This window comes from Charadrius vociferus, unplaced genomic scaffold (assembly GCF_000708025.1).
Source record: "Charadrius vociferus isolate BGI_N301 unplaced genomic scaffold, ASM70802v2 scaffold140, whole genome shotgun sequence".
NCBI classification, from domain to species: Eukaryota; Metazoa; Chordata; class Aves; order Charadriiformes; family Charadriidae; genus Charadrius; species Charadrius vociferus.
Window position 1 is genome coordinate 387,810 of NW_009646406.1, and position 13,224 is coordinate 401,033.

The 13,224-nt window shown below is 52.3% G+C and overlaps 1 protein-coding gene across 1 annotated transcript in view; it reads left to right on the forward strand.

Moving 5' to 3' along the window:
• CHGA (chromogranin A (parathyroid secretory protein 1)) overlaps window positions 1-12,633 on the forward strand; it is a 13,122-nt gene extending 489 nt beyond the window's left edge. Inside the window, exons 2-8 of the mRNA XM_009895387.1 lie at window positions 182-228; window positions 4,236-4,329; window positions 4,758-4,826; window positions 6,969-7,067; window positions 8,696-9,193; window positions 9,643-10,103; window positions 12,550-12,633. Of these exons, the coding sequence (XP_009893689.1) occupies window positions 182-228; window positions 4,236-4,329; window positions 4,758-4,826; window positions 6,969-7,067; window positions 8,696-9,193; window positions 9,643-10,103; window positions 12,550-12,633 (1,352 nt within the window). The remainder of the gene's footprint in view (window positions 1-181; window positions 229-4,235; window positions 4,330-4,757; window positions 4,827-6,968; window positions 7,068-8,695; window positions 9,194-9,642; window positions 10,104-12,549) is intronic.
• The last annotated feature ends 591 nt before the right edge of the window (window positions 12,634-13,224 follow it).

Here is a 13,224-nt window from a genome sequence, read left to right on the forward strand (position 1 = left end):
CAGGGAAGACTGAGGGGGGCACAATGCACACATTCAGCTGCTGTACCAAAAGACGACTTCCACCAGAGCAAGATGCCCCTCTTCTCCACTACCTTTTTTAGCAGGATAAGATTTCTTTGCTTGTCTCCCAGTGGAGGTGAATAACAAGCTCTCTTTTTTTTGCCCTCCCCTCATTTCACAGCCATCTCCCTTCCCGTGACAAACGACATGAATAAAGGCGACACTAAGGTAAGGATGGGCCTGTAGTGGAAGGGGCAAATGAATTTGAAGGATGTGATGTTTAACCTCCACCTAGCTGTCAGGCTTTTGGCTGCCCCTGCTGAAACACCCTGTAGGAAGTGCCAGGGATTTGCAGGAGATGCCTACAGCAGGATTCCTCCTCTCCTCCCTCCCCCCCCAAGATTTACCCTTTGTGCATCTGCTTGTGGGCACCTGGGCAGGAAGGAAGTCCCTCAGGATGTACCAGAGGGACCAAACAAGCTTGTCTGGAGAATGGTGAGGCTGGGGATGGAGGTTGGGTATAACCCTCCCCAGTCCTGCTATTTTCAGCTTTTCAAAGCTCCCAACAGGAGGTGACTCAGGGGAGAGTAGGGGGAGATGTGATTCAGGAAAGGGCATTGCTGGAACCGTGTGTGTTTGGGGGTGTGTATACATCTGTGTTTGTATGTGTGTGGTGTGTTACTTAAACACTCATGTTCCTGAAAAATAGGCAACTGGCTACTCTCAGCTTGCTAATCTGTCCTCAGCTGCTGCTCAGCCTGTCTGGATGTCTACAAGCAGTGCAGCACTTGGCTGACCTCTCCAACCTTCTTTTATAGGCTTCTGTGCATACATCTGTGTCTTACCTCTCTGACAGTTACAGCTGCACTTAACAAGTGTGTGCACTCCCAGTGGGCTTTCGGCACCTTTGCATCGGTGTGTTTGCCTGTGTTGATCTGTGACAGACGTCTCCTTCCTGATATTATAATGCACGTAGTCTTTCAGATGAGCTGATCTCTTAGCTGCTAAGATTTCTACTGAAATTAAGATCTAGAAGGGAAGCACCGGCCTTTTCCACCTCTACTTCTTGAATGTCTTTGTTTCCTGAAATCTTTTAGCCACATAATGTTTTTCCCCAGGCAGCAGTAGGGGAAGGCACATTCACGTCACTCTCAGCCACAGGCTCCATTGTACAGTGTCTCCGCTTGTTGTTACCCACAGGGCAAATGCCATGAGATATTCTTCCCCCTGTCCTGTCAGATGTGCCTGGGCCTGGAGAGCTGTTGCTTTGTTAAGACCTTTAGCCTGCTTAGCCCTTGCTGGGGCTGAGCCATGAGCTGTGAGCCACCAGGTGTCTGCCTTCTTCAGGCTCTGTGCTGCTAACTGAGAAAAGGGACAGAGGGCAAACACTTGCCCCTTCAAGGGGCTGTGCCAGAGTGGGATGGGGCATCTGGTGGGACAATCCATTAACTCTACAGTTTTTCTCAATGAGATCTATTCCCTAATATGTTCTATATGGCACTTCCCAACAAGCCACGTCTAGCTTTTTCAGAAGCTGGTGTGACTCCATGGCAATGCTTCCACCGAGGAAGGGTTGTCTCCCAAGGCTGTCCCCTCCCTGGGTACTTCACTGACACATGCTCTAGCTGAGAGCAAAATCAGACCACACCTTTCTTTTGATTTTTGCTGCAACTGGAAGGAGCCGTTAGGGATCTTCTGCCTTCACCTCCCTCTGAGACACAACATTTCAGTGAAGGAAGTCCTGGCCTCATGGGACAGATCAGGGCAAGGATATCATTACATGGGTACTGCAGTGAGCACCACACCTCTTCCTACACACCATGCTGCTGTGGATATACTCTGTGCCACCAGCATTTGTGGGTGGATTGGGGCTCTGAAAAGGGTAGTCAGCATCTGCAGGCCTTTCCTGGGCAGTTCGTCTGACTTCTCTTACACTGAGGGCTTTCCATGGGGAACTAAACACGACCAACACATTTACAGTATCTCTGGTGTTTGCTCACTCTTGTGCTCAAAAGACACTGTTTCCTACTCACAAGCATACATTTCAGAAGGGCCTGAGCACAGCCGTGCTCAAAAGTCATGAAGTCTGTCCTTATAAGGACATGATCCTTTGGAGATTTCTGTGTAGGGACAGCATGAGCAGCTCTTAAGGATCTAGTTACATGCTCACAGTTAGAAGATAGCTGTGGCAAAATTCCAGTCCGAGTTTCTGCACTGGATTAATTACATTCATTTGGACAGAATCTCCTTCATTTCCTACTGCAGGCTGTTATTTCATGACCTTGTGAAGTCTCACTCTGCAAGACTTGCTCTTACAAAAAGTCAAGGAGAGTGTTGTGGAATGACTGCACTCTTCGTTTTATTATGTTACAAAGTTCCTCCACAGAGTTGGCTGTATTTCTGTGGTGACTGATGTGTTTCTTTGTGTTCAGACAAAGACCTTAGATCAGCTTAGAAGTCCTCAAAAAGCTTGTACAGAGTGTTTCATTGGACCAGGTTCTGATTTCTCATGCTGAGAAAGTCCTTACTTCTGAGGCTGCGTTGAATACAGCTGCAATAAGTGGTTCCAGAGGTTGGGAAACGTGGGAGGGAAGTATCAGAATCTGGGGTTTGTTCAATATAATGGTAGAGTGAAGTGACTCGAAGTCATCTAAAATCAATATTAATGGATTGCTTGTGGTATAAGAGAATGATACCAGGGAAATTTCCCTGCTTTCTTTTTGTTAGATCTCTCCTGTAACATTTTTAATCCAGCAGACAATCCCCTCAAACTGTGTAAATAGTTAAGAGTTCAGCATTTTATGGCTGTGATCTGCAAAAGCAGAATTGTCTCCTTACACAGGGCAAAAATTTGCCCATTCCAGCTGGTCAATGAATATATCCAATTGCTTGAATGGGCAACCCTGAAGATGACTGGGAATTGCTGACTTGTGTTTAATTTCTACTGCAGCCGCAGTGCTTTGCTCTCCTGGGAATGGCACCTTGTGAGGGAGGTCAGGACTCTTAGGGCTGCCTGCAGAAATCATCAGAAGAAAGAGGCTCAGTGAGCGAGTTCTTTGTCCCCAAGGCTTACTTGTATCCTTTTATTTATTTTTTTTTTCAATTTAGCCTCTTTTTTCCACAGGCACTCATGAGCTCTGCATGCTTTCTGGGCTGCTTTATAAATAACCATCCTTTTGAACTAAGGAGCCTGCACTGGACTGCAGAGAATGCTGCTTTCTCTCCTGTGTGACCATTTGGGTCTACCATGACTGCACAGCAGGGGTCCCGGTGGTGTGTCTCAGTGTGGCAAGGGTACTTTCCCCCCTGCCAGAGCTGCTACCTTGCCTTTGCGCCTCTGGCTTTCATTTTCTTACCGCACATACAGCACTGGGTGATCCCTGTGGGATCGGTGGTGCTGCAGCTGCAGGGGTGAAGAGCCTGCAGTCTCGGTACAAGTGACAAACTCGATTAATAAATCTTCTCATTTTGCACCGAAAAAAATAGGCTGCTGGAAAGGGGAGGCGCAGAGTTCATCCTGTCTGGGAAGCTGCCTCAGGCAGTTGCAAATTCTTCGGAGGCAAGTGTGGGAACTTCTTTGCTTTCAGATGACTTGCCTCCATGAATAGCTCTTCCAGTCTATAATAGATGATTTTAACACTCAAACACAGGGTCAAACACTTCTCCGGAGTGTCTTGTCTTCTTTCTCTAGGGCTTGAGATTGGTATTTCTCATCCGTGTTGGGAAGTACAATTTGCCTCATGTCACCCTCCATGCCTGGCTGAAGTCTAACTACAGTGCCCTTCCCAGGGCTCAATGAGCTTGCAGATTTCAAGGTCACCTCTTGAAGATCTTGACCACTTGTTGCTCTCTACAACCTCCCACTGAGCCCTTTTATGAGATGCAGGTTGAGATATATTGACTCTCTATGTACATACCCAGATCCCCTTTAATCTCCTGATGTGCCCAGCCTCTGAGATGGGCTAGAGTAGCGAGATCCTCAGTGGAAGTGTGCATCATGCTGAAGAAGCTCTTTCCATCGCCGTGTGTCATTTGCTCACTTCTCAGTTTCGGGAGGTACCTTCTGTTCCTGCGTTAGGTAAAACAGGAACCGAACATTCAGTTCTGACTCGACCAGAAAAGCAGGAGGATCTGTGCCATCATCTGCTGTGTTTTAGCCTTGGTAAAAAATAGATTTAGGGGAAAAAAAAAGACAATAAAGCAGTGCTTTAATTTGTATTTTTGTCTCTTTCTAGGTGATGAAGTGCATCGTAGAGGTCATCTCTGATACTTTATCGAAGCCAAACCCTCTGCCGATCAGCGAGGAATGCCTAGAAACACTCAGAGGAGGTACAGGTTCAGATTTAACGCTGGGTATCAGCAAGAGCAGATCTGGCAGAGATACAAGCAGGGGCTGGTCCTGCCCTGACACGCTCTAGCACCTGACAAGGGGGCCATGACACACTCGCCTTCCTTGGGGTCACCCCACCAGGCTGCACCAGGCCCCAGAAGCAGGGATGGAGTCACTGCTCAGCCAAGGCCATGCATCATGCTGGCACCGCAGCCAGGGGAGGCGCTGGGTGACATGAAGTTGACTGGTTTTCGTGGGACCTTCCTGTCATCTTAACCACACAGTTAAGAGACGTGGCAGCTAATCAGGCCAAGGGAGAGAAAAGAGTAAACAAAGAAGGATGTGGCATTTGGGGTTGTTTTTTCATTTCTTGGGGGTGGGGAGAGGTTGTCTGACCACCTTCTGTACCAAGTCTCCTCTATTGCAGATGAACGTATCATTTCTATCCTTCGCCACCAAAATTTATTGAAGGAACTTCAGGAAATTGCAGCTCAAGGTACAGTTTCACTACAGTTTTTGGGAAGAGGGGTTTCCTCTGTTGTAGCTCCTTGCACAGTTTTATTGTTTGTTGGAGTTGTTTTTTTCTATTTTACATTAATTTGACATCATATGAATATGCCCTAGGAAATCTAGTTGCAGGACTTCCAGCAGAGATTGGGTGAGTGGGGACAGAGATTTTGCTTGTAGTAACTCCAGTGTGCACCTGATGATTTAGATGACTGTCACTGCAACTTGGTGGCGATGCAGAGTATAGGCCTTTTGGGGTGGGAGAACCCTAAAAGGAAATACTGTAATTTAATTCAACAAATAACCACCAGCTCCCAAGCTAGAATGAAAGACAAGAAAACCTTCACTGTTTGTGCAGCTGGAGTCTAGTACTAAATCCAGGTCTGGCAGAAGGGAAGCCTCACTGAGCATCGAGCAGGACTTGCACCTAAGAGACCCCAATGAAAGCCCCCAGTGGGGATTTTCCTGTTGGCTTCCTTAGGTTGAATGCAAGTTCCTTTGGTTTGGAGAGGTGTGGGCAGCTCACCACTTGTCAATGTAGGAGCAGCAGCAGCACAGAACTGTACAAAGGGTGTGCAGTGGGAAAAAGGGCTGTTGTCAGGTGCCCAGGTCCTCAGAGCTGGTCTGCAGGTCCCATGCACAGCTACTTCAAAGCCGGTACAGGCCCCTCGATGCGGGTGGCCCCATTGAGGCTGCAACAGGGCTCTCCTCACACTGGAAGGAGAGCAGCTCCTGGCCTTCCCTCCTCCTTCTCCTTGGGGTAACCCAGATGGCAGCCTTTCCTCGCCAGGCTGTCCCTGTGCCCTGCTCCTGTGTGGCACAGCTTCTGGGGGTGGCTGGATGCAGTGCCACCAGACTCCTTTCAGAGCAGGGAAGCCACAGAGGCATCAGGGAGAAGGAAGAGGGAAAATTCAGGAACTCAGTGTTAGGAGAGGGCCCCATGCAGCTCTCAAAGCAGTAGTTTGGTCACTGCCCAAGTCCCAGTTGCGGAGGGGCCAGCTGCACAGTGACCCCAGACAGGCTCCGTGGATGCTCTGGTGATCCAGAAGAAAGAAACCTGGGCCTCTTCAGTGCACTGGGATGCTGCTGCCCAGGCACACCAGGGTTGTGAGGGGGAGCGCTCAGCTATCAGACAGGCTGTGCCGTACAGCGTGGAGTCCATGTGAAGGGGCTTGTTTCACAGAGGTGCATCTCGCTCCGTTCTTTCCTTGGCTTAAGCCCATCACACCGTTTTGGTCTGGGCTAACATGAGCTCTAATCTTTGGATCACAGTGACTGGGGATGGGAGAGTCGTGTAGCCCAAGGGAAAAGCAAAGGTATTTATCTCGGTCTCTTCTGCGCTGGCTGCAGCTGGCCCTGCTCAGGCTGGAGAGCCCACACCATCCACTTCTGTCCCCCTAAGGCATAGAAGCAGAGCATGAGCTGGGTCAGACAGGGCTTGCTTGGCTTGTGGTTCCCGGTGGGATAGAGCTGCCTGGGGAGCTCTGGTTGCCAGCACAGCTGTGCTCTGACCTCCAGCTCGTGCTGCCTTCAGGCAGCGCTTTCTCCAGGGTGTCGCTTTTGTTGAGCTGGGTGTATAACCCCAGGGGCTAAGGTGTGGGGCCTTGGGGCCATGGTCCATCCGGGGAGTGGGAATGAATGCTGCTCCTCCCTCTGGGGGAGTGGTGGGAGGGTAGCACCTGGGGAGAGGGGCCCCCAGGAGCAGGCAGGAGGTACAGGGGCTCTCAGTGTTCACTTCAACAGAGGTACCTGGGCAGCATCTGGAAGGAGGTCACTTTTATCCTTCAATATTCTGATGCTTAAGTCTTTTGTTGGCCTCAGTGTGCTGCAGTTCAGCAGCTCTTATTCCCTAGCTCTCCATCAATATTAGTTTTCCTAGCAACCCTGCTTCTCTGTTTGTTTAGAGACCTTTTTCTTTCCTGCAGACGATGTTTTTGATGGTGGCTTTGTTGCTGCAGTTGGTTCATGTATCCTCCAGTCTCACTTCTCCTCACAGCTCCCCTTTGGCAAACTTGTCCATTGTAGAAAATATGTATATAACTATAAAGGGCACAGAACTCTTTTCCTACCCCTACTTTCTGTACCACAGCCGGGGATGTTGCCTTTCCCTGCTTTCTGTTACTTAATGCAGGTGCCAATGAGAGAACTCAGCAGCAGAAGAAAAACAGTGGCTTCGAAGATGAACTTTCCGAAGTCCTTGAAAGTCAGAACGACAAGAACAAGCAGAGAGGTCAGTGTCAGCCTCCCCCCCAGGGAAATCCAGGTCAGGCTGTAAACAAGGATGTTCTTTCTAACAGCCTTGATATGTCCATCTGCTGCTCATTTAGGCATCTTCTTTGATACTGTCGCTGACACACACACGCAACCCGGTGTTTGCTTTGTTCTTATTTGCCAGCTTAAATAACGTGTAATTTCTGAGCTATAGTAACCGGTGACGGTCAAGTTACCAAACTGCTACTGATCTTTTCCACCCTGCTGCCAACACCATCGCTCACTCCTAATGCTTAAAATGAGTCACAGCCAGGGATAGCCCATTCTGAAAGACTTAATGATATAGGCAAGAGTGATCTGGGTCTGCTCCTGCTGTCCCTGTGTCCCAGGCATGCAAGATGCTAGGTTATGGATCTCTCAAGGGAAAACTGAACTTGGGATACACACAGTGCACACACCCATACAAAACACCTGCATCTTGGGAAGACCACATTCAGCTGGGATTTCCCCCTGTCACTGGGTTTCTATGGCCTGGCTAGAGACAGGCGGTGTAGCAGAAAGGAGGGTTCAGCTCCTTCCCTTTTCCCCATCAGGATGCCAATGTGGGGTGAGGTGACTTCTCATCCAGCAGCAGCACCCCTGCAGAGGGTCTTGAGCAGGCTCTGGGGCATGTGGCTGAGCCACGGCAGCACAGCGATGCCGCAACATCAGCCCAAAGCTGCCCAAAGCGATGAGGAGTGATACCCCTGGGGGCTGCTGCTGCAGCCAGCACGGCCAAAAGCCAACGGAGAGGATGGGTGGCCCTCAGTCTCCCTCCTGCTGGGGCAGACCTGAACCTCTTGCTCCAGCAGTGTGGCAACTGCATGAGAATGAAGCGTGGCCCACTGGGCCATCCAGGCCCGCAGGCAGCTCAGTGATACCAGCGCAGTGTCACTGGTGCTCACCAGCCCTGCGTGACCGCCTCTCTGCATCCCCTCACCCCAGCACACTCCTCAGCCCTGCATGGGGGCACACTCACCCTTCAATACCCATCTGGCTTTTCCCACTGCTCTTAAGCCCCCCATCTTTTCTTTTGCAAAGTGGCTAATTATGTTAAAAGAGGCCAGTCTCTGACACGAGCAAGAGCCAATACCCAGCCCACGCTAAGCTCCTGCTGAGCAGCTGCTTTGCAGACACAGAGCTGCCCCCCCTCCTCCCTCTGGCTTGCCCGCAAACAGCACCGGGTCCCTTTTCGATCTGGTGGGAGAAATAAGGATGTGATGATGTTGGCGCAGTGCTCGGAGAGGGGAGAGCCAAGCAAGTGCCGTATCACACTGCTCAATCATTCCATTTTACGTGCGATCTGATTTCACGCGGGGCAAGTTTGTTGCTGGCGTCTCAAGAGATGGTGCCGAGGAGCGTGCCGCAGCAAAGCACTTCGGCATATGTTTCGCTTCAGCCTGGCGAGTCTCTTCAGGAGAGCAGGCACCAGTGAGAGCACCGGCTCGCTTGAACGCAAACATATGTTGAAGTGACTTGCGAAAGGATCCACGGGCTGGTTAAGCAGTTCGCTGAGCGGGGCTGAAGCTCCCTAAGCCACACGCGGGCTTTGCTGGTTGTGAAACGAGCTCTCAGGAGAGGTGTTGCTTCTTGCTCCTCCCTCTGCAGATGCGGCAGGGGAGCGCCCTGAAGAGGAGCAGCCCACAGGGTCCCTGGCTGAGCAGAAAAGCCAGCAAAATGAGGATTCAAGAGAGGAAGGAAAAAACAGCCTGGAGGAGAGGGAGCCCAGGCCACGGGATGCTGACCCTGGAGAGAAAGAGGATCAGGAGGAAGGGGAGAGCAACGAGATCGGGGGCGCAGAGGATGCCCAGCGAGATGAAGCTTTGGACAACCACATCAGCAAAGACTTCGGTGAGGACGAGCGGCAGCAGCGAGGGGATGAAGAGGAGCAGCCTAGAGGCTCCAGGGACAGCCTGGAGCTTGAGGATGAGGGAGAGCAGCCATCCAGGCAGGGCCAGGAGCAGAGCAAGGAGGCAGCAGGGGAGCGTGTGGAGCGGGAGGACGACGGAGGAGACGATGCTGCAGAGGAGGACCCTACAGAAGAAGAGAGGTCACTTGATTTGGCTGAGGAGGACGAGGAGGCTGAGGAGATGCAGGGAGATGACAGTACGTATCCCAGACGACTACACAGATACCTACCCGGGGTAAGCTGAGAGCAGACGGATAAGAGGCTTTAAAGCCTAAAAGTTCAGGCAGGTGCTTACCGGGTTTACAGAAATACCCGCGCCGACAGCCACCCCCACCCCCCGGCAAGTACCTGACCACGTGGGTCCCCGCACAGCGGGTAACATGGGCCCAGCAGCTGCCTGCTGCTCAGTTTTCATAGCACCCAGGGACAACTAGTTTCTTTTTCTTGAATTTCCTACGTGGTTTTTGACTGCTGCCTCCAAGCCCTGTGACTGACATGGTGACGTGAGAATGGGTATCTCCAGAATCCTGGGAAAATGGGCCTGAGTCAGGAAACCCACCTTGTATCGCCCCTGAAGGCTGGCTTCAAAGGTGGAGCGTAACCGAGTTAACGCTTGTGCTCACTGTTGTATTTAATGCTCTTTCAGATAACGACGATGCTCTGGGATTTGGCAAAGACGGGCAGAGCTCTGAGGAGGAGGAAGAAGAGCAGCCCCGGGCTCTGAGAGGAGGAAGGCATCACCTGGAGGACGAGGGGATGCAGGGGGAGAAGGACACCTTCCAGACCAGGGATGCCAAAAGTGATGAGATAGAGGAGGAGTCCTCCAGGGAGTGGGAAGACTCCAAGAGGTGGAACAAAATGGATGAGCTGGCCAAGCAGCTGACGTCGAAGAAGCGCATGGAGGAAAATGATAGTGAGGAAGACCCAGACAGGTCCATGAAAATGGTGTTCAGGTCCCACAAGTATGACTTCAGCAGTCCAGAGGAAGATGTGAGAAGGTCGTGGAAGCACCACTCGAAGGAGGACAGCAGTGAAGGAGGCTTCCCGCTTGCTCCCATGCCTGAAGAAAAGAAGGATGAGGAAGGCAGCGCTAACAGGAGAACGGAGGTTGGTGTACGTAGCCTTAAGAATTAATCCCACACGGTTATTACTCAGGAATCCAAACCATGTTTGGAGATGTAGATAGTACCTTGGCATTATGCAGCCAGCATCGGTTCTCTGTAACATTAAGGAGATGCTTGGTGACTTTTTAGCCATTCAGCCCTGGGTATTACTGAGACCTGCACCTGTCTGTGCCCTTGGTTTTTTTCCTTGTTTTAGTGACTAGTGGAAAAACATCCCCTGCCCCAGAGACTCTTAAAAATAAGGCAGGACTTTTGCACTGGTTTTGCGCTGGACAAGGTGACCAGAGCTGTCTCTGAAGCCTGGGGTCGGGTCTTGTGTCCCAAAGCCCCTCCAGGTCAAAGGGAACAATTTCCCTGGCTTAGGGATGGAGTGAGTAGCATCAGACCTCTTACAGAGGCAAACCAGGGTGCAGCTGTATTGAGAGAGCTGAGGCATTGCAGTGGAAATGGCTGTGAATATATGAATATATGTGAATATATGAATATATGTGAATATATCTGAGCCAGGCTTCCAAAGTTAGACACCTCCTTCCCTGGTACCTCGTGTGATGCTATGTGGTAGCTCAGCACCTCCCTGGCAGCCAGGAGTGGCGGTTTTGCCTTTGTCCTGAGGCCCAGCTCCAGGCATGGGGTATGCGGATGTTGACTCTGGGACAAGCCACGATTGGGTGCCTGGGAACAGACCGGGGCAGCAGGGGAGTGGATCCAGTTTGCTGCAGCTCTCTTGCCTCCAAAACACCCCTCTTGCCTTAGTTATGCACCAAAACATTGCCCAAAGATTGCCCCTCAGCATCCCCCACTCAGAGAGCATCTCCAGTCGTGCTGGTTCAAAGCAAAGCCAGATGTCTCGGCGCCGAGCGAGGATGCAGCGGGTGCCTGCTGAGGAGGTGGGCATCTGCCCCATCTGCCCCATCACCACCATCTGCGCATGTCCTAGGTCGCTCCCCGAAGAAGGCTGCTCCCCAACCACCCCTGCCAGCCTTGTCTGCAAGGTGGTGGGCTCAGCCTCCGAACAGGGATGGGGAAGGAGGTTGCTGAGGCTGCAAAACTGCAATGTTTACAGTTGCGACAAAACATTTTGGTGTTTTTTTTTTTAAAAAAACTAGGTCAGGGCCTCTGGGAGATAGTGAGGAGGCATCAGACTGGTCACCTGGCAGTGACGGAAGGCACAGGCTCTGTCTCTGTCTCTGCCAGAACAGCTGCCACCCTGTCCCCTCTCCTGGCTTTTGGGCTATGTGCCTGCATGGCTTGGCCAGTGAGGCCAACATGGGCACAGCCCGGGGCTGTGCGCGCCATCCCCTGCACTCGCCAGGGCTCAGCACACCAGAGCCTTCCCAGGGGCTGAGCCAAGGGCTGTGCGGAGGGGCAGGGCGACTTTTTCCCTGTTCAGGAAAATAGTTCAGGGATGAGAAAAATGCCTTTTTTTTTTTTTTTAGCATACTTTCTTTATTTTTTTTCACTCTGGCCTCATGCAGTGCAGGCCAGTGGCTCAGCGTTGCCCTGTGCTTGGTGGCTGCTGCAGGCAGCAGCACAGCACCGCTCCCTCCACACAGGAGGGGGACCTTCGCCTCAGCTCTGCTGGCAGAAAATGCACTTTTAGCACGGATGGCCCCAAGTTGGCTCTCGCAGAGCCTGCTGCTGCCCTGGGCAAGCCCCCGGAGATGCAGCTGTGAGAGACAGGCAGGGTTGGGGCTGGCAGCGGGACAGGGACAGTTGCGTTTGATGGGAGTTCAGACAAAGCCACACAGTTATGAGTTTGAGTACCTGCGCCAGATAAAATAGCTTCAGGTGATGGCATAGATGCACAACAGCCACTACAGAAAGGCCACCAAGTGATGGGCAGCATGAGCCTTTAAACTGATGGCTCCCTCAGTCACCATTTTCCCAAATGGAAAAGCCTCTTCTGGCCCTGGAGGTGCATGTGGACACCCAGCGCAGCACGGGGAGAGGGGACCCCCCCGTCCCCGCCACCAGCGGGGCACACACTGTCCTTGCTGTGGGTGGCAGGCACCCATGCCCGTCCTGGTTTGTCACCGCTGCCTCAACACAGGCGCCCGGGGCCGTCTGGCAGCACCCACCCCAGCCCCGGTCCCCCGGCAGCCATCTCCCTCCAGCCCCAGGCTCTGCAGGGAGAGACCCTTCTGGGGGCTGCCCTGCCCGGCAGTGGGGCTGGGGAAGGACAGGAGCTGCGTGTCTTGTCCCCATCACTGGTTGCAGCGATTTCAGGTTAGAAGACTAATTAGAGTTACGCACAGACAACATCTGTCCAGAGGAGCGGGCTGAGGGGACAGGGTGAGAAGCGGCCCGTGCTCGTGCCACCCCTGGCAGCTCGCCCTGGGCAAGGCTTCCCATAGCTATGGGGTGGGGTGGGGGGAATAAAAGCCTGCCCACCCATGGCCGCTGACGCCTGTCCCGGGCTTTCCTTGCAGGACCAGGAGCTGGAGAGCCTGGCCGCCATCGAGGCCGAGCTGGAGCGCGTGGCCCACAAGCTGCACGAGCTGAGGCGAGGCTGAGGGCACCAGCCCTCCCCGCGCCGGCGAAAGCCTCCCTCCCCACCGTTGTTTTTCGTTTCCCGATTTAAAAGCAATTAAGCCGGAGCAGAAGCGTCGTGCCTAGGAAACCGCCCTCGCTAGCGCCCAGGCCTGCCTTCCCTCGCCATCGTGTTGTGCCCGTCACCGCTTCTCCACCTCACGCTCCCCCGTCCCCACGGTTGCCCACCCGACCAGCTGGGTGCCGGTGGGCACGAAGCGCAACCTACACATGTGTTTTTCTGTCCGGGCGGGTGGGTTTTTTCCCTCTTTTTTTTTTTTTTAAAAAAAAAAAGACAAGACAGCTTTCTAGAAAGTTCTCCTTCCACTGGTAGTTCCACTGGGTAAAAAAAACCAAACCTGCAATAACTTGTTATCTTTTGATTAAAAGCTGAGAACTCTGACTGTAATATATTCTATATAAAAAATTTATCTAATGAAAAATAAAACTGCAGTGTGTTCCTTCCTTTGTTCTGGCAGCTTCAGTGTGGGTCGTCAGTGCGCTGCGGGGCTCGTAGGCTCCTGGCGGAGGGGAGGGGGCACGGAGGCCTTCCCCCTGCACAGACACACTGCGAT